This window comes from Cervus canadensis, chromosome 4, assembly GCF_019320065.1.
Source record: "Cervus canadensis isolate Bull #8, Minnesota chromosome 4, ASM1932006v1, whole genome shotgun sequence".
NCBI lineage: Eukaryota > Metazoa > Chordata > Mammalia > Artiodactyla > Cervidae > Cervus > Cervus canadensis.
This window is the reverse complement of record NC_057389.1, coordinates 103,800,841-103,821,902: the sequence shown is the minus strand read 5'-3', so window position 1 is coordinate 103,821,902 and position 21,062 is coordinate 103,800,841. Positions and strand designations below refer to the sequence as shown.

Below are 21,062 nucleotides of genomic sequence, written 5' to 3'. Positions count from 1 at the left end.
TCATAGCAAAAGAAATTTGTTTTTCTCTTAAACTTTAGAGCCTGTATGTGGCTGACATTTCTAAATATGAACGTACCACTTCACCAGTGTAGCCCACTAATTACATATTCTTATTAGAGCTATTAATTAAAACTGTAAAATAGCCACCAACATTCCAAAGTAAAGATTTTACACACAGATGTAGATTTCTGGCATCTCTCTAACAACTGGAGCCTCTGGTCACAGTGGACCCTTGCAGACACGGCTCATGTTCACAGTGGATGCTCCCTGCCCTGCATCCCTGGACTGTACCATGGGCACCAGCACTGCTCCTCCCTCCCTGGCAGGAGCTGGGCCTGGTTCTTTACTGAGCACCCCTCCTCCCCCTCCCCCCCCTCCTCCTCCCCCTCCTCCCCCTCCTTCCCCTCCTCCTCCTCCTCCTCTTCCACCAGGCTTCCCTGATGGCTCAGATGGTAAAGAATCTGCCTGCAATGCAGGAGACCCAGGTTAGATCCCTGGGTTGGGAAGATCCCCTGGAGAAGGGAATGGCAACCCACTCCAGTATTCTTGCCTGGAGAATCCCATGGACAGAGGAGCCTGGCGGGCTACAGTCCCTGGGGTCACAAAAGAGTCGGACATGACTGAGCCTCCCCTGAAGGCCCAACCAACCCCTTCTGGCCCCCGGGGCTGCCCCACCTTGCCCTGCCCTCCTCACCTTGGCCAGGTCTGCGAGTGTGTTGGTCTGGTCATTCAGCTTCCCTTGCTCAATCTTCACACTCCGGAGCCTGGGGGACAGGTGGGCAGGTGGGGTTGTGCAGAGGCTGCAGTGGGGTCAGGGGTCTTCCATGCAACTCACCCCACCCAGAGTCACCTTGTGGGGTGTGCAGTCGGGGGATGAGGGGCAAGCTGGAGGTCCCCTTGCAGCCCATCCCTTCCTGGCATGCAGTGGGCAGCAGGGCCTGGGGGATGGTTCAGCACACATGCACCAACCCCCAGGGAAGAGACTTACTTCTGCGCTCTGGTGGGACCCGGCGGAGCAGAGAGAAACCACAAGGCAATTTTAATCTCAGCACAGCTGGGCGGCCCGTACCCAACCCGGCCCACCTCCCATGGGCGGCACCCCAGGGCCAGACTGGGGGCCCTAGACAGCAGAGGGGCAACCGCCCTTGCTCTTGGGAGAGGTCCAGCCTCTGAGGCGGTGGTGCCAGCCCTCAGGGATGCAGCCGCTCTCTGCTTCCTCTCTCCAGCAGCGCCCTCCCACCAAATGCAGCTGCCTTCAGCCCTGCAGCCGCGCTGTATGCCAGCCTGTGCCGAGCTCCCGGCCCTGGAGATGGCATTTAGTCCAGAAAACTGTGCCCACACATTTCCTGAGGGGGAAACCGAGGCTCAGAGCGGGCAAAGCCGGCGCCTACCAGCCTCCTACCAGCACTTGAGGCTGCGCTGCCTGCCGCTCAGCCTCTGAGACCCTGGCCCTGTGGACGGCTCCCTATGCGGGCGTGGGGGTTTGTCCTCACCCCTTCCCTCTGCCCCTTCTGTAGCTAAGCCAGCCCAGGGAGACCATTTCAGGCAGGACTCTTTTTTTCCTCCTCACTGGTCCGAACTCAAGCCCTGCACATCTAACATGTGACAGACGCTTGGAGAGGACCCTTGGGTCCCACCCATCCTGGGTGTTGTCAGGATCCCTGGGAGGACCCACTTCTCGGTCTGGAGAAGTGGAGGCAGATACAGGCAACCCCAACACTGGAAGTCTGGGGGTGCCCTGGAGAGGATAACAGAGGCTTGCTAAGGAGCCACAGACATGCCTGCCCTGGGGAAGTCATTCTTGGCATCTCTGGAACCTTCCTGTTACAGGTTGAATGGTGTCCCCGCAAAAGACATACTGAAGTCCTAACCTCCAGCACCTCACAATGTGACTGTTTGGAAATGGAGTCTTTCCAGATTTAATCCGGTTAAGATAACTGGTATACTGGTATCCTTATAAAAGGGGGCAAATTTGGACACACACACAGGGAAGGAGAATGATGTGAAGACACAGGGAGAACACATGAAGATGGAGGATCGGAGCAATGTTTCTACGAGCCAAGGAATGCCTGGGGCTGCCAACAGCTAGGAGAGACGCCTACGACAAATCTTCCCCTAATGTCCTCAGAGGGAGAATGGTCCTGCCAACACCTTGATTGTGGACTTCTGGCCTCCAGAGTGGTGCGATCACAAATTCTGTTTTAAACCACCCAGCTTGTGGTACGTGTACGCCGTAGGCTGTGTCCTGTCTGTCCCCTCTGAGACCATGTCTTCCTTTCCACTGGCTGCTCACACCGCACTCCCATCGTGGGGACTCTCCAGCTCAAGAAGATGCCATGGCTCCCTCATACCTGCTGGTGGCACCTCTCATCTGCTGGGCACTGTGCTCCCACCTCCCACCCTTGTCCAAACTGTGCACACTCCTTGGTATGCATGCCCACCTCTTGGTTTCCTACCCAAATCCCATCCATCTTTCAGGCCCTAGTTCAAATGTGCTTGATTTCATCAGCTGTTCTTATAAGGCCACTATTTGGGGGGGGGGGTTTGCAGGGGGACCTAAAGGTGAGTGACATAGTCCTGCCCCAGAGCAAAAGAACACAGGGAACTCACAGAGGAGGTGCCTTCTCCACTGACCTAACTGTCCTCAATTCCTACCCTCCCACTTCTCCCAGAGAACTTTCAGGGATATCCCTGAGAGCAAGGTCCAGAGCAGAGACATGTCTGTGCCCTCCATGCCTGGCACACCAGCTGGTGGAGGAAATTCTTGTGGCTTAACCAAGTGAACATATTGAGGATGTCAACAACACCACCAATTCCCATTTTCAGAAAATACTATGTGGCAGGCAGGCACAGGCAAGTCATCTGGTCACCCCGATTGTGTTTCATCCACACTCCATTCCTGGAGAAGAGGGATGTCACCACTGTTTCCACTTTACAGATAAGAAAATGAAGCTTGAAGTAGCATAGTCACTTGCTCAGGCCCCGCAGTTAGGTGGCAGAGACCAGACTGGGACCCTGTGGTCAGTAAACAACCTTTGAAGGGTCAACAAGGAGGGCTGTAGGGTCTTGTGAGTAAATAGGACAAACACCTGGGCACAGTGACGCCAAGTAGGTGGGGGTACTGATTTCTTCCCCTGCTTCGTAGGTGATTATGGAAGCAGAGGTTGGGGGTACCATGTGTTACTGAAAACTTGCTCTGTGCCATGACCTATGCCAGGCATTTTTGCATATCACTCCATTTAGACCTCCCCACAGTCTTGTGAAGTAGAGATTGTGATCATGAGAAATTAATTCAATCATAACAGTAAACACAATGGATTAAACTCTAGCTAAAAAACAAGGGTGGTACAGTAAACACAATAAATGTTAATGGACTAAAGTCTCTAGTTAAAAGACAAGGATGATCGGGGCTCAAGAAGACTTCTAGGGCAATGAATCTGTTCATTATCTTGACCGTGGGGACAGTTTCATGGGGGTACACATATGTTAATACTGATCAAACTGTGCACTCTCAACAGCCGCACTTGACTGTATGTTGATTATACTTTAATAAAGCTGTTCTTTAAAAAGAGGCAAAATGAGTAACCAGGATTTAAGGAGTTAAAGTGAGCTAGCTGAGCTTCCTCGCTCATGGTCTGGTCTTCTGCGGCCACACTCTGCTACGCTGTGGTGCCCCAGTAGCTGCCCACACTAGCCAGGACCCGGAGTCTCCCCACAACAAGCTGCCTGACTCTCCTGTTCACATGGGGGTTGGCAGTGTTGCTTCCCATCTCTGTTCCTTATGGCTGACTTGATTGCCTTCCTGTTGTACTAGCTCAGACCCTAACACTGTTTGCCTCACTCTCTGATTCATCAGCCCCTGAGTCTGGTTGAGGAGTTCTTAGGGCAAGAATCCATCTGATTTTCCCAGGGAAGCCCAATTGTGAATGAGGTTTTCCAGAATGTAAGAGCTGGGGATGCATAGGCCCATTCTGAGAAGTGCCTTAAAATGCTTGAAAATTTTAAATCAGGTACTATGTGACTCAACTCTAATTTATTGTTGAGTGCTGGATCCCACAGAATTTGGACCTGTTTAAATTCTAGACTGCACTGTCCCATACCTCCTATATGTAGCTAGTGAACATTGAAATGTGACTTGTCTGAATAAAAACAGGTCGTAGTGTAAAATAACCACCAGACTGCAAAGATTTAGTATCAGAGACGTTCTAAAATATTAATGATTTCTATATTAATCACATATTAGTAACTGATAATGATTTTTATATATTAGGTTGAATAAATATATTAAAATTAATTTCACTTGTTTCTTTTCACCTTTTTATAATGTGGGTACTAGAAAATTTTAAACTATGTATGTTACTTACATAATATTTCTTGTGGACAGTGATTGGCGTATTATGGTTTATAGGCCAAATTCCGGGCAGCTGTTTGTTTTAGAAAACAAAGTTTTATTGGCGCATAGTCACACCCATTCACCTTGCTGCCTTCCTGCTACAACAGCAGAGCCGAGTAGTCACAACAGAGACATTCTGGCTCACAAAGCCTGAGATAATTAATATCTGGTCCTTTACAGAAAAAGTCTGCCAACTCTGGCTGAGCATTGGATTCCCCTGAGGAACTTAAACTTGAGCTCAGGCTGTATCCCAGACTCTACTGTAATTGGCATTCGGTATGGCCTATGGGATTTTAAAAAGCACTCCCTAGGTGACTGCAATGAGCAGTCAACATGAGAACTACTTGATTAAATAATTCTCAGGAAAAAGGGAGAACAGAGAAAATTAAGTGATCTCTGATTACCCCACATGATCATGCAAATCAGGCCACAAATTTAATTCTGAGCTTCCTGGAAGGCAAAGCAAAAAGGGGAAATTGCTTTAGTGCCCAAGGGGAAAGGCATTTTGGCTATTCCAGAGAAGAAAATATGCTTCCTGCCACTTATGTCGGGTGGTCTGCATGATTTATCAGAGGTGACTGTCCTGGAAAAGTGCTGGTCCCACTATCCCACCCAGCACAGAAGCCGTAGGCCCCAACCAACTGACCGCCCGGAAGGGGAATGGTCATGATGTCTGTGGCCACGGCGAGCTGTCTGGCCTAGTCTGCAGCCTCCTCCCCGCGAGCCAGGGCTGCCTCTGTGCCCAGTGGACACAGAAACGCGAGTGGGAAAGGTGCTGGACTTACTGATGGATGGCTTGGAGGAACTTACGCTGGTGTTTCCGAACCCGGGCCTGGTCTGGCTTTTTCACCAGCCTGGTGTGTTTGTAGATGAGCCACGTCTCCCTGAGAACGTTAGCAGCGGCGTTTTTTACCTGAGGCCAGAGAAAGAACATTTCCTTGCTGCTGCTGCTGCTGCTCAGCTACTCAGCTACTCAGCTGTGTCCGGCTCTCTGTGACCCCATAGACTCTAGCCCGCCAGGCTCCTCTGTCCATGGGATTTTTCAGGCAAGAATATTGGAGTGGGTTGCCATTTCCTCCTCCAGGGGATCTTCCCGGCCCAGGGATCAAACCTACATCTACTGCATGGACAGGTGGATTCTTTACCACTGAGCCACCTGGGAAGCCCCGAGTAGGCACAAAACTATGGAAGGCTCTGGAAACTTCTGGAAGCTTCCAGAAACTCCCAGAAACTGGAACGGAAGTGTCCCTCTGGGGTCCTGGGGCTGTAAGACAGGGCCATGTTTAGCCAGCCACATCTGCACTCTGTGTGTGGGCATGCACGCGTGCCTGACAAACATCACTCACCACAGGCCAGACCCTTTCTATGCATCTTGCTAATATTAACTGGGTGAATCTCCACATGGTGGGATCTCTCTCACTTTATATGTGAGGAAACAGGCACAGAGAGACCCACCTGCTGAGGTCATAGAGCTTATAAGCTGCACCCGGCTGCCTGGTGATGACGCCCCTGCCTCTTGCTGAGCGGCCCGCGGCTGGGCTGTGACCGAGCGTGAAGGGGACAGCTGTGGCCGCAGCCACGACTCTGCACAGCTCAAAGGCGTTCACAGGGCGGCGCAGCTCAGGGCTCTCTGGGCACACACAGGCAGCCGGGCGAGACCCAGGGGCGCACGTGCAGAAGTACGGTGGGGAGAGCCGGCCCGGAGGACCAGGAGGAGAAATGGCCGTGAGGGGCTGGGGTCCGTACCCGCTTGGTGAGCTGAGTGTCCATCATGAAGTTGTGCACGTGTTTCTCCGCCTTGGTGAGCTCCAGCTTCCGGGCCACCACGGCCACCACGAGTGCTGTGCAGCCAGCCCCCTGCATGGAGAAGGTGAGCGGGCATGTCAGAATCCACTGCATACGGGTCACAAGTAGGACCCCCTCCCTCCTGCAGGACGCCTTCCTGGTTCCCCTCCTCACCTTTGCCCTCCAAACCTGCAGCGTTGGCAAATCTCGTCTTCTGAGTTCACTGACTCTAAACCGCCCTTGCTTAACACCACTGAATGTCCAGGGAGTCTGTGCCATACATCAGTCCGTTTGATTCCCAACAACCCCAGGAGGCAGGACCACTCTTATCCCTCTTGGGCAGAGGGGAAAAGTGAGGCTCAAAGATAAGAAAAAGGACAAGACGCAGGCAGAATCTACATGTGCATTTGGGGCTGACGCCCATGGAGGTGGGAGGATGGGAAGAATTTCCATCCAGGCTTTGGGGTCTACATGATGGAGACAGAGACCCAGCTGACATGTTGCTGACTGGTAATGCAGCTAACTGGTAGGGTCAGAAGGGTGGTGAGAAAGAAGATCAGGTCAGCCGACCATGGTGGGGCGTTTTCAGGACAGAAGAGGCAGAGTGTAGGTCCCAGGATGCGGGGAAGTAAAAGGAGGGGTTGTCTCCCCTGTGATGGGGCTCCTGCTCTTAGCAACCACCCTCCCCAGTATGTCCTGAATGGCAGCCAGTCCCCAGTGAGGGAAGGAGGCCAGAGAGGGCTTGCTTGTCCACTTGGTGGCCACTTGAGAGGCAGAAGGGCAGGAGCGAGGACCCAAGGAGGAGGGCAAGGCTGCCAGGCAGGAGTAGGGGGGGCCAGTGAAAGTGATGGAGGAGGGAAAGGGGGCATTCAGCCATTGAGAGTCGGGATCCTAGGAACACAGGACATCCGGCTGTCGTCAGCCCAGCAGTGGCCAGTGAGGAGGTGGCAGGGGCCGCTAGGGGGGCCGCTGAGGGGCCGGAAGGTGGCTCCCTGACTGTACCAAGGCTCTCTCTGGCACCTCACCCACCCACTGCTTCCTCCTGTGGGTGCTGCATACAGGATGGAAGGAAGGAAGAGACCCAAACCCAGCCCCTGGGGACCAGGGGTGTGGCTAGTTTTTCTTATAGATGGAAGCAAACATTTATGGGGAAGGGTGGGCACAAAGTCACCCCTTGAGGAGATCCCACCATGCATTTCTGGCCAGGATACAGGCCTTGGGAGGACTCAGGAGTCTGTGTTCAGGAAAAGCCCTGTCTCAAACATTCTCTGACATAAATCGTACCAATGTTTTCTTAGGTCAGTCTCCCAAAGCAATAGAAATAAAAATAAACAAATGGGAACTAGTCAAACTTACACGCTTTTGCACAGCAAAGGAAACCACACACACCCAAAGAAGAAAGAAAAGACAACTTACGGAATGGGAGAAAATATTTGCAAATGATGTAACAGACAAGGGCTTAATTTCCAAAATACACTGACAGCTCATACAATTCAACAACAAAACCCAGCCCAGTTGAAAAATGAGCAGAACACATTAATAGATATTTCTCCAGAGAAGACATACAGATGGCCAATAGGCACATGAAAAGATGCTCATCATCAGCAACTGTGAGAGAAATGCAAATCAAAACTATAATGAGGTACCTCCTCACACCTGTCAGAATGACCACCATTAAAAGGTCTACAAACAACAAATACTGGAAAGGGTGTGGAAAAAAAGGAAACCCTCCTACACCGTTGATGGGAATGTACATTGGTTCAGTCACTATGGAAGACAGTGTGGAGGCTCCTCAGAAAACAGAAAATGGAATTACCATACAATCCAGCAATTCCACTCCTGGGCATATATACCCAGACAAAACTACAATTCACAAAGCTACATGCACCCCTGTATTCAAAGCAACACTATTCACAATAGCTAAGAAATGGAAACATCTAGATATCCACTGACAGATGAATGAATACAGAGGATGCGGGACATACATACAATGGAATACTACTCAGCTATAAAAAAGAATAAAATAATGCCTCTTACAACAACATGGGTGAAACTAGATATTATCATACTAAGTGAAGTAAGTAAAAAAGAGAAAGACAAATACCACATGGTATGATTTACATGTGGAATCTAAAACGTGGCACCAATGCACCCATCCACAGAACAGAAACAGACTCAGACATAGAGAACAAACGTGTGCTTGTCAGCTGGGAGAGGGAAGTGGAAGGGAGGGAGTGGAAGTGAGGCGTTAGCAAATATAAACTATTATATATAGAATGGATAAACAACAAGGCCCTACAAGTAGAGCACAGGAGACTATATTCGGTATCCTGTGATAAACCACAATGGAAAAGAATATGTCATAAAAAGGATGTTTTATGTGTATAACTGGGTCATTTTCTATAAGCAGAGCTTGGCACAACACTCTAAATCAACTATACTTCAATAAAAATTTAAAAACAAAAATCCCTGTCAACTGGGGCAAAGAACATATTGGGAACCTCCATGTGGAATACTATGCAGCCAGGAAAAAGATGGGCTGATGGCCAATGTGCCACACAACAGCACAGATGCCACATCCAGCAAAAGACTCTGAGTTTAGAGGAGGCCATGCTGGGATGCCTTGAAGTTCAAGGATGAGCAAATGTGTGTTTTATAACATATTGGAAGGGGGTGGGCCATGGAACAGTGACAGGGAGGAGACACACTGGACAAGGATGGAAGAGGAGACAGTAACAGAATAAGAAACAGAAAGTGGCTTGAAAGACCAAGGTGTGGCTTCATGTGACCCCTGGCTATGTGGTAACAGAAGAGCAAGAAATATCTCTGGGTATAAACACTCTTGCATTTGCTGGAGGCGAGGGCCAGGAGTGAGCTGCAGGCTAAATACCAAACTGATTTTCTGGAAGGAGGCTCATCCCAGTGGAGAGAACATGGCTTTTCTGTTTCATTGTGGGTTTTCTGGGTTTAAAGTCATCTTATCTGAATACTTTGGGTTTTTTATTTGTAAAGTTCATTTGAGTTCTTCCCTGGTGGCTCAGTAGTAAAGAACTTGCTTGCCAATGCAGGAGATGCGGGTTTGATCCCTGCATCAGGAAGATCCCCTAGAGAAGGGAATGGCTACCCACTCCAGTATTCTTGTCTGGAGAACTCTATGGACAGAGGAGCCTGGCAGGCAACCGTCCAGGGGGTCACAAAGAGTTGGACATGACTGAGAGACTGACATTCTCACTTTTCTTCATAGCAGTGGTTCCAGGGTGGGGAGCTGCTGATAAGGCTCAAGAGTGTGTGCATTCCTTTAACCTGGCCTCAGGTGGTCTCTGGATGAGCTTCTGTGGTTCTTGTGGTTATCAAACTGACCTTCTCTCTGGAATGAAGACTGCTTCACCAAGTATTTCATCATCTTCCATTGGTTGGAGGTTTTAGTTCTGTAGAAGAGCTCAAAGATACTATGAAGTGTATCCTAAGGCAGAGCCGGGACCCTGGCCCAAGGCGGCACTGTGGTTTCCGGGCTGCTCCTCTCCTGAGGGCCGTATCCCCTCCCCTGATCAGCAACTGTCTGAAAGGTTTCTGTGCCCACAGGGTCCTGCTCAATTTCAATTTGTGAAAAAATTAACACAAACAAGCCAAAGGAAGCCAACCTAATTCCCCCCATGGTCTCCCCAGGCCACTTATTTTCCTTTGTAGAGAAATGCATTTGTCCGTACAAAAGTCCGTCATCGTCCCCACCATGGTTTTCTTTCCTCCCACAGGAGGAGGGGCTATGTTTCCATTGGGTCCACTCAGCCCCCTTCACTGCACGTTGACTGTCTCAGGCTGTCACCATCTCCCCAGGCCCACGGCGCTCTCCCCTCTTCATCCCTTGTCTCTTTCTTTTTGGACACAAGCTGGGGGTACACATCCTCCTCTGGCCCCCACTGGGTCCTTGCTTCTACAGGCTAAGCTGACCCAGCCCTCTCTTAGTTAAAAGGCATCATGCATGTTTCTTTATGTTATTTCACAATCTACTCCAGCACCCCACCCCCAGCAAATTAAATTTGTTGTTGTTCAGTTGCTAAGTTGTGTCTGACTCATTGCGACCCCGTGGACTGTAGCCCACCAGGCTCCTCTGTCCATGGAGTTCTCCAGGCAAGAATACTGGAGTGGGTAGCCATTCTCTTCTCCAGGGGATCTTCCCAACCCAGGGATTAAACCTGGGTCTCCCACATTGCAGGCAGATTCTTCATCGCCTGAACCACCAGGGAAAACTCCACCCTGGAGCCATTGCCATGAAACCCTTCACCAAATCCTCCCGGCTTGGGACACACAGTTTTGAGGGGCACAAGCCTTCTGGGTCACCTTTTGTCTGGCAAAGCAATAAAGCTATTCTTTTATATTTCACCCCAAACTCTATCTTCAAGATTTGACTTGAAATCAGTACACAGAGGCCAAGTTCTGCCATCAAAATGAACATGTTAACTGGGGGCTAGGGATAGGTGTGCCCGACCATATGTCAAATAAGTCATAATTCAAAACATGGAAAAGCGCTGATGGAGATCAAAGGAGCTTGGAGAGAAAGAAGGTTCCAGAAGGAAGGGATGGGCAGGGAACCTAATGATCGAATCATGGTAAAGACAAGGCACCAGACGTCAAAGGTTGCCCACACAAGCAGACGGACTTAGGAAGACTTTAGGGAAGACGGGGTGCTGCCTGGGCCCACAGAGTCACATGAGATAAACTTCACACCCGAGGGGCTCAGAGGGATGTCAGCACACCCTGAGTGTTAGGCAAGGATGGGGAACTGGGTTGTGATGGCAGGGTCAGCGGGTATTGACTGGGTATCTGAGGCACTCATGGCTTTAGGCACTTCACAAAAATGAAGGGACTGAGTCCTTGCAAGAAGCAGAGGGAGTGGGCACTGGTTACAGCCAGGGAAACCAAGGCACAGAAGTATCAAGCCCCTGGTCCTGGATCCAAGGACCGTGAGTTAAGTGCCTGTGGAGCATAAAGGGGTAATGGTGACTCTTGGTTCAGAGTGGACCACAGCATCTGGCCTGGCGGGCACAGAAGACGCTGTATGACTCACACTGGAAGGAGCCAGAAGAGATGTCCCCTGGAAGCCTAAAGGGGTGGATTTCATGTCGCACCAGAGGGAAGGGGGCAATGGAGGGCTGACACAGGGAGGAACTCAGAGCAGGCCCAGCTCGAAATGGGGTGAGCTCCCGTCAGTGGGGACATGCAGGGGCCCTCGCCCTTACCATGATGCCGGTGAGCAGGCACACGCCCTTCCCGCAGTAGGTGTGGGGCACCATGTCGCCGTAGCCAATGGAGAGGAAGGTGATGGAGATGAGCCACATGGCCCCCAGGAAGTTGCTGGTCACTTCCTGCTTGTCGTGGTACCTGAAGGGGAGCCAGGGAGAGCCTAGTCAGCGCACACTGGTCCCTCTGCCTTCATCACAGCCCCAGGGGCCGTGCCAGGAAGGCAGGGCCCTGGGTCCACCTGGCTGCACGGGGGCCTTGACTGCAGGAAGCTAACCACGCTGGAGGCTCAAAGTGTCCAAAGCGTTGCTGTAGGGCAGTGTGGGGCAATGGTTGCTACCCAGGACAGCCCCATGGTCCTCCTGAGGATACCACAGGGCAGAGGGCACCCATACCCTCCTCCCAGCATCCCTTCCAACACCCTCCATTCCCCTGACTGCCAAGCTGCTCGTTATGGGGCAGTAAGGGGTCCAGGTGAGGGAGAGTCCACATGTGTCCACGCATAAGCACACTATCCCCCTCCCAAAGACAGACACACAGACAGATGCAAACACGGGTGGCCATGGGCACCAGAAGCGGCAGGAAGTAGAGGCAAGGATTCAAGTCAGACACCAGGAAGAACTTCCCTAATCAACAAGGCCCTGAGGAGGGAGGAGGACTCCACGGGGAGACAGAAGCCTGGAGGAGCAAGCCCTGGGGATGGGAGTCCTAGGACAGTCAACACTTGGAGGGCAATTGTTCCAGCTTCAGGCCTGAGAGTCTTCTGGTGTTAGGAGGAAAAGGCGGCAGCATGTTTAGCTCTGGGGAGAGACCTGGGACTCAACTTTTGTTATTCAAGAGGACAGATTCCAAGGCCTTGCAAAGGGACATGATTTTTTCCAGTCAAAGCCAAGCCCGAGACCCTGGCTGCACAGGCAACGAACTGGTGCTATCTATGGTCAGCCCAGGCTGACCACAGAGGCTGAGGGACTGGTGCTCTGGATCTGGGGGTGGTTCAAAGCTTTGTTCCAGCCCAGTCCCCTGCCTGCAAAACCCCTACAGCTCAGGGAGGTCAGGAAGCCCTTCCCAGATGACCCCTCTCCTTTTGGGCCACAGAGGCTGGGCAGGGGGAGCTGCTGGGGAGGGCTGTTCCAGGCAGAGGGGGCTGGGGTCAGGGGCTCAAGATATGGAAACAGAAACTTCCCTGGAGGTCCAGTGGTTAGGACTCTGAGCTTCCAATGCATGGTGCACAAGTTCAAGCCCTGTTCAGGGAACTAAAATCCCACATGCCATGGGGCGTGACCAAAAAAAATTTAAAAAGACAAGGAGGAGATGGAAACCCAACAGGTGGGAAGGAGGGATGGAGGCCTTTCCGTTCAGCCTGGGCTTCCAGGCTGCCTGATGGGTGAGGGGCGCCAGGGACAGAGCCTCATCTTTCACTGTGGCACCTGAGCCTGAAGCTGCACCAGCTTCCACTTCTCCAGAAACCAGCACCCCACACCCAGGAGGCAGGAGGAGCCGGGAACCTATCAGCCGTTGGACATGGGCGTGGAGGCTCCAGGCCCGGCTGGAGCTCTAGTGGGGGCTACAGGGTCACCCCAGACCAGGGAGTGGGGGGCATGCGGGAGGTGGGGTGGGACAGAGCCACGGGGGTGAGCGAGGCGGGCGAGGGGGCGTCAAGCGGGGTCTCAGGGCTCAGAATTTAGGATTGGCTGCCCCTGGCCTTGCCCCGTGCCCCGCCCTCACCAGACGCCCCTGCAGTGACCCAGCCTGGACCTCAGCCATGCCTGCACCCTCTCCCACTCCCCAGCGCCCAGCCCTCGGGTCTGTGGGAGCTGGCACGCAGGCACATCAGGGGAATAAGGAGCCCTCATGTGACCCTCAGCCTTGGGGACGGGAAGAGCTGGGCCCTCTCTGCCAGGAGCCCCTCATCAGGCGGAGGCGGGGTCGGGGAGGGGACAACTGAAGGGGTGAGGATTGGGGTTCTGGGGACAGGTCCGGCCCAGGGACCTCCCAGGAAGCCCAGTGCCAGCACCACCCATTACAGCCCCTACCCAGCTCATCAAGAGGCAAGAGAGACCCCCTCCCAGACAAGGCATTTCCCTGCCCTGAGAGATCCAGGGGGACCGTTCCCTCTCCATGAAGCCCTGGGGGAGGGAAGCAGGCATTGGGCCCTCAGGGTATCCCTTTAGCTCCTCAGAGCCTCACTGTTCTCATCTGTAAGTTGGCTGGATGGCCCTGCACCGTCCAAGGCCGTTCAGAACAAACCCTGGTATGGGGGTCTGAAAAGCTGGGACTGTGCTTGTTCATCCCAGACCCACTGAAGGAGCTGTCCCTGCCCCCTGGGGCCAGCTGCCTCAACCAGGCACCAGAGCTAAACTCTTCTTCCCTCTGCTCCCTTCTGCTGCCCCCTCCTTGGTGGCAAGGACCCTAGGGATGCCCAGAGCACCAGGCCCAAGAGTGACCCAGACCCACCTGGCTGGTGGCACTGGGACAAGCTCTCCCCACGGCCCGTGGGCTCTGGGCGGGTCCCGGACACCGCCTCCCCTTTCCGCCCCCTCCCCCGGTGGCAGCTGATCTTAAATTCCTGGCGGGCAGGACAGCTGGCAGCTTTGCACACATAGCTCGGCTGAGGGTAGGACTCACATGTTTTCCCTACAGTCCGGCAGGGTGGGCAGAGGGGAGAAGGAGAGCAGGTTAAATTGTGGGAGACGCAGGTGGATGGAGGGGGCCCCTGTTCCTGCTGCCTCCACCACCCTGGGCCAGAGACGGGGCCAGTGGAGGGGCCCCTGGAGGGAGGGGAAGCGGGAAGAGGGATGGGGTCCTGGAGGGGTGGGGGTCAGGGTAGGAGCTGGGGGTGGCTGGGGACACAGGGCTGGAGTCCCAGGGATGAGGAAGCTGCATGTGAGAGACAGTCGCTGAGGCCAGGAACCAGGGGGAGGGGTCAGCAGGATCAGGGGTCACGGGGATGGAGCCATGGGTGGGTATGGGGTTCAGCAGGGTCAGAGTGGCGGCTGGGGGAGCCCTGGGGTCACCAAGATCGTGGGTGGGCCTAAGGGTCAGGGGGGGTCAGGGCCCAGGGGGTCAGGGGCGCACCTCTCGCAGACCCGCACGGTCCAGGCAGCGATGATCCAGGAGGAGATGCTGAAGACCAGGAGCACAGTGCCCGGGCAGATGGTCATGAGCGTCTTCATGACGAAGCGGGTGTTGAAGGTGATCTTGTTGAGGGCTCCGATGCTGCGGCTGGAGGCGTCCGTGAAGATCTTACTGTGCAGTAGCATGACGCGGCCCAGCAGGTAGAGACGCAGGAACATGGGCACCGACAGCAGCACGTCCACGTCGGCCTCGGCCGCCGACGGCGCGTACGTGAAGGCCAGCCGTGCCGTCCACGTGAAGCGGTAGTGGCCGGGCACCGGGTGGATGGCGCACACCGCCAGCTCCAGGGAGATGAGGAACACGCGCTCGCACGTCATGGCGATGCGCCAGTCGTCCGCCCCGTTGTCCACCATGAACAGCTGCGGAGATCAGGCGGGCAGGACGCAGTGGGTGCTGGACACGTGCCCAGGCCACGGAGGGAGATCCCAGCCCCAAACCGCATCCGCTTTTACAACAAACATGGCCTCACAGGCGAAACCCCCTAGTGCTCAGGGTCGGCCACAAGTCAAGCTAAACAGGGCACAGATGTTCCCCCAAAAGCCAAACACAGCGTTACCAGTGACCCAGCCCTCCCATTCCTAGGTAAATGGGCGAGAGAGATGAGAACAGTTGTTCAAACACATCCTGTGTGCGTGCAATGACAGTAGCACTGTTCACAGGCGCCCAGCGTAGAAACTACCCAATGTCCATCCAGGGATGCAGAGAGAAACAGAGTGTGGTCCTTCCACACGTGGAAAGTGTCCCAGCCATGAAGAGGAGTGCAGCACGGGCATGCTACTCCGTGAAGACATCATGCTGAGTAAAAGAAGGCAGTCACAAAAGGCCACCGGCTAGAGTCAAGGAGGCATGCTGCCACCTCAGGAGGCCTGGAAGGTGGGGCGCTGAGCCAATGAGCATCATTTTCCAACCTTCACACCCAATGGAATTTGCCTGGGCAGGTCTGAGACAAATTTAGGACCTGTCACTCCTCCCCTTGCACATTTTTCGGCTTCGGGGATGGGAATGTCTCTTCTATGCTAGGCCCACCACTGTACTTTGGAAGCACACAACTTATCTGATTCACAGCTGGAGGAACATTTTGTCTCCAGAGGAATTGTACCTCAAGTCTCACCCATGTCTGTTTTAGATGATACTTAGCCTGCCAATCTAGGAGATGCAAGAGACGCGAGTTTGATCCCTGGGTCGGGAAGATCCCCTGGAGTAGGAAACTGCAACCCACTCCAGTATTCTTGCTGGGATAATCCCATGGACAAAGGATCCTGGCGGGCTATACAGTCCATGGGGTTGCAAAGAGTCAGACACAACCAAATAACACAACACACACCTGTAAACATAATCTTTCTTTCTTTTTTCCTTTGGCCGCACTGCACAGTACATGGGATCTTACTTCCCTGATCTGGGATCGAACCTGGGCCCCTGAAGTACAAGTGTGGATTCTTAACCACTGGACCACTGGGGAAGCCCCTAGATGATATTTAAAGGGGATTTTGGACTTTGAGTTGATGCTGGAATGAGTTAAGACTTCGGGGGCTGCTGGGATTGATGCATTTTGCATGGGAGAAGGACATGGATTTGGGAGGTGGGCCAGAGGGTGGAGAGTTATGGACTGAACTTTGTCCACTCAATATTCAACTGCTAAGGCCCTAGCCCCCAATATGACTATATTTGGAAATAGAGCCTTTAAAAATATAATTAAGATTAAATGAGGTCATAGGGGTTGGGCCCCCATCCTATAGGACTGGTGTCGTTCTAAGAAGGGTATATACAGGGGTATATGTGCATAGAGGGGTATATGCGTATAGAGGAAAGGCCATGTAAGGTCACAATGAGAAGGCAGCTGCCTGCAAGTCAAGGAGAGAGCCTCAGGAGAAACCAACCCTGCCAGCACCTGACCTTGGCCTTCCAACCTCCAGAGATGTGAGAGAATACACGTGTGTGTCAGTCACTCAGTCATGTCTGACTCCTTATGACCCCGTGGACTGTAGCCCGCCAGACTGCTCTGTCCATGGGATTTCCCAGGCAAGCATACTGGAGTGGGCTGCCATTTCCTTCTCCAGGGGATCTTCCCAACCCAGGGATTGAACCCAGGTCTCCTGCATTGCAGGCGGATTCTTTACTGTCTAAGCCATCAGGGAAGCCCCACGAGAAAATATACTTCTGCTGTGTAAGACACTCAGCTGTGGTGTGCAAACATACAGCGCTTCCTTCTTTTCTGTTTCGCTGAATAGTACGCCATTGTATGGATGGACCACCGTTTGTTTATCCATACATCAGTCAACGGACATTTGGGGGGTTTCCACCTTTAGGCAATTGTGAATAATGCTGCTCTGAACACGTGGGTACACGTTTTTGTGAGGATGTAGCTGTTTCTCCAAGTGTGTAACTTGGGGTGGAATTGCTGGGTCATATAGTAACTCCATGTTTAACTGCTCGAGGAACTGCCAGACTGCTGTTCCCAGCCGTCCCTTTAGAATTGCTTCCTTTACTTCAAGGGTCACCATCCTCCTACCCCAACCCCTAGCCAGACTGAGGACCCCTCCCGTATACCAGACTCTGGGTGTCCATTGACAGGTCTGCATACAGTACAACCTAGGTAGGATTTTCCTACTCCCACCTCCTGCCAGGCTGTGGCTCCTTGAGGTCAGGGGTCATCAAAGGCCAGAGTCAGAAGCCAGATCTGACCCCCTTCGGTGTCCCCAGGCCCTGGTGCTGGCCTGTTGTGGTAACACCTGCCTTACAAGCCCTGAACTTGGCTCTCCAGGGACCTGACCAGCTTTTGATCAACCCCTGAAATAGGAGAATCCCTGGCACATGAGAAATCTTTCAAACACAGGTCCAGTGGACTAGAAGAAGGAGCCTGGTGCCACAGACACTGGACTCCGTGGCTACAAAACCTCAGAAGACCCCAGGGCTGCAAAAACAATCCACATGCACCTCAGAGCCCCAGTCCACTGTCTGCTCTCTCACTGTTTCGTCTTCTTTACCAAATTATTGATGAAAATTAAAATGATGATAGGCATTCCAGGAAATTTAGAGTGATCTAAACAGTGTGTTTCCATGGAGATCTTCCCCCCCCCCCAACTCTATAAAGTGGCTATTGATCCTTCTATGTTTTAGAGGGTTCCCAGGTCCTGGGGGCTTCCCAGCTGGCGCTAGTGGTAAAGAACACGCATGCCAATGCAGGAGATGCAAGAGACGCGGGTTCGATCCCTGGGTCGGGAAGATCCCCTGGAGGAGGAAATGGCAACCCACTCTAGTATTCTTGCCTGGAGAATCCCAGGGACAGAGGAGCCTGGCAGGCTACAGCCCAAAGGGTCACAAAGAGTTGGACACAACTGAACGTGCACGCATGAAGGTGGCTGGTGTGGGGGGCTCTGGGGTGCAGAGAGGGGAGCTGTCCTAAGCCCACTGAGCACTGACCTGGATCTCCCGGGCATGGTAGAGGATGACCAGGCCCAGCAGGATGACCGTGGAGAGGCTGATGAGGCATTTGAGTGCAAATGAGTACAGGGATTCCTGGGCAAAGAGAGAGCAGAGGGCAGGACAGATACTGTGGAGACGGGCAGCCCTTCTGACCCCCCGACCTGGTCACTTCGCTTGGGAAATGAAGCTCTGGTCCTTACTCCTTAGGCTTGGGCGCATAGCAAGGTGGCGCTTCAGTTTATAAGGCCAGACCTCACATGGGCACAGCACTTCATAGTTTATAAAACCAGGCCTCGAGCAGACGCAGCACTCCACAGTTTACAGGCTGACTTGGCTCTCATCTCCCTCCGTCCTGGTATCCACTTGGGGACCCACAACCAGGCTCATAACCTGGCCCAGCTGGCCCTCAAAAGGAGCAAAGTTCCTTCCCTGCTCCTCAAAGCAGCTCTTCTCTGGTGCTCCCCTGTCTCCTCCGGGCCTGACCAGGAAATAGCCCCCTTCCCACCTTCAGCGAAAGCGCAGCCCCATGGTGCAAGATGCAGGGAAGGGGCTGGAGACTTCAGGCCCCACCTGAGGCCTTCCTGCTGCCCCCAGGGGGTGGAAATAACAGGAGGCCCTGGGTGCCCCCCACCTTCCCACCTCCAGGGTCCCCTCAGTGTCCCCCGCCCCCCTCTCCTAGGGCCGATGTGGTCCCAGACCCCAGGCCCAAGGGGGTCTCGGGGAGCCAAGTGGGACCAGCGGGGCCTCCCCGGGGTGCCAGGGGGAAGGGCCATGCCTACCTTGGTGTAGACCCCCCAGGACAGCTCCGTCTCTGTCACCATGACAACGATGCCGAACATGCCAAAGATTAGGGCATAGTCACTGAGGCGCTTCCGCTTCTCAAAGAGCGCCCGCCGGTGGCCCAGGCGGTGGCCAACGCTGGGGGGCTTCCTTGAGCCCCTCTGTCTGACCGCCTCATCTTCTTCCTCATCTTCCTCCTCTTCCTGGTCCTGGGGCTGCCCCCGGGGGCTGCCAGGCGAGGGCTGCGCCGGCTCGCTCTTGGCCACCACCACCTGGATGCCTGGGCCATTTGGAGGCTGCGGGGGGTGGCCGGCCTCGGGGTCCAGAGGATCTCGGCCCGGGGCACCCAGCCCGCCACCTAGCGGCCGTCCCTCGCAGCCACTGTGTCTGTGGCTGTTCATGACTATGTGGGTGCTGACGTTGGGCTTGCTGCCGGCCGCCTGGGGCCTGGCATGGCTCAGCCACCGGGCTCCCGCGCTGACCTGCAGGGCACAGGGAACACAGTCATGTCAGGGCCTGGCCAACTGACCCCCACCCCAGAAACCGAGCCAGCCTATGCCCCTCCTTGGCTCAAAACCTCCACACAGGACGCCCTGGGGGACCAGTGGTTAAGAATCCGCCTCCCAATGCAGGGGATGTGGGTTCGATCCCTGGTCGGGGAACAAAGATCCCATACGTTGCAGGGCAACTAAGCCTGCACGCTGCAACTACAGAGCCTACGCACTCTGGAGCCCACATGTCACAACTAGAAAGAAGTCTGTGGCCCACAACGAAGAGCCCAAATGCCGCAACTAAGACCCAATGCAGCTAAAAATAAGTAAATAAATATAAAACAAAAACAAACCTCCCCGTGGCTCTCCAGCACGATTGGATAAAAACTCCTCACTGTGGCCAGGAGGCCTCTATCGTCTGGCTCCCACCCACCTCATCCTTCTCACTTTCCCAGAGTCACTCCCTTTCAGCCACACTGACCTCCCCATCACCAGGTTCCAACAAGCCTGGTCCTGCTTCAGGGCCCTTGCACACTCTGAGGCGCCTGCTGCACCCTCTCCCTGGGACACCTTCCTACCAGATCTTTGCCCGATGACTTTTCTGTGTTTCCAAGTACCTAAAGCAATGGATGCTAAAAGCAATAAACACCTAAAGCAATAAACACAGGCGACACTCAGTAAACACCTCTGAAAGCCTCAAGATGGAATTCTGCCGGCTGGTTTGCCTGGGAGGATTAGAGGCCACCTAAATGAGCCGTCTGGAACCACCTTCAGGTGGTCTTAAGATAAGACCACTTTACCTTAGCGTACCTGTCTCCTGAGAAACTTGTATGCAGGTCTAGAAGCAACAGTTAGAACCAGACGTGGACTGGTTTGAAATTGCGAAAGGAGTACGTCAAGGCTGTATACTGTCACCGGGCTTATTTAGCTTATATGCAGAGCACATCATGAGAAATGCTGGGCTGGACGACTTGCAAGCTGGAATCAAGACTGCCAGGAGAAATATTGACAACCTCAGATATGCAGATGATACCACTCTAATGGCAGAAAGTGAAGAGGAACTGAAAAGCCTCTTGATGAAGGTGAAAAAGGAGAGTGAAAAAGCTGACTTGAAACTCCACATTCAAAAAACTAAGATCATGGCATCCAATCCCATCACTTTATGGCAAAAAGAAGGGGGAAACGTGGAAACAGCGATAGATTTTATTAATATTTTCTTGGGCCCCAAAAGCACTGTGAATGGTGACTAAAATCATGAAATTAAGACACTTCTCCTTGGAAGGAAAGCTGTGACAAACCAAGACAGTGTATTAAAAAGCAGAGACATTACTTTGCTGACAAAGGTTCATATAGTCAAAGCTATGATTTTTCCAGTAGTCATGTAGGGATATGAGAGTTGGACCATAACGAAGGCTGAGCATTGAAGAAATGATGCTTTTGAATTGTGGTGTTAGAGAAGACTCTTGAGAGTCCCTTTGACAGCAAGGAGATCAAACCAGTCAATCCTAAAGGAAATCAGTTCTGAATATTCATTGGAAGGACTGATGCTGAAGCTGAAGGTCCAATACCTTGGCCACCTGATGAGAAGAGCCAACTCATCGGAAAAGACCCTGATGCTAGGAAAGACTGAAGGCAGGAGGAGAAGGGGGGCAACAGAGGATGAGATGGTTGGATGGCATCACTGACTCAATGGACATGCATTTAGAAAAACTCCAGGGGATAGTGGAGGACAGGGAAGCCTGGCATGCTGCAGTCCATGCAGTTGCAGAGTCGGATACGACTTAGCGACTGAACAAGTCAGCCGTCAGGAGATGGTT

General features: G+C 53.2%; 1 protein-coding gene across 7 annotated transcripts in view; it reads right to left on the bottom strand.

Moving 5' to 3' along the window:
- The window catches only part of KCNN1 (potassium calcium-activated channel subfamily N member 1), a 37,363-nt gene that overhangs the window by 3,193 nt on the left and 13,108 nt on the right, over positions 1 to 21,062 (bottom strand). For 2 of the 7 annotated variants that reach the window (XM_043467328.1, XM_043467323.1), the window contains exons 2-10: positions 18,754 to 19,236; positions 17,972 to 18,067; positions 14,492 to 14,910; positions 14,042 to 14,050; positions 11,416 to 11,557; positions 6,140 to 6,250; positions 5,179 to 5,306; positions 989 to 997; positions 695 to 764 (exon numbers count right to left, since the gene is read on the bottom strand). In XM_043467328.1, the coding sequence (XP_043323263.1) occupies positions 695 to 764; positions 989 to 997; positions 5,179 to 5,306; positions 6,140 to 6,250; positions 11,416 to 11,557; positions 14,042 to 14,050; positions 14,492 to 14,910; positions 17,972 to 18,067; positions 18,754 to 19,155 (1,386 nt within the window). In that variant the 5' untranslated portion in view covers positions 19,156 to 19,236. The remainder of the gene's footprint in view (positions 1 to 694; positions 765 to 988; positions 998 to 5,178; positions 5,307 to 6,139; positions 6,251 to 11,415; positions 11,558 to 14,041; positions 14,051 to 14,491; positions 14,911 to 17,971; positions 18,068 to 18,753; positions 19,237 to 21,062) is intronic. The other 5 variants (XR_006269153.1, XR_006269154.1, XM_043467325.1 and 2 more) reach the window with 5 other exon arrangements.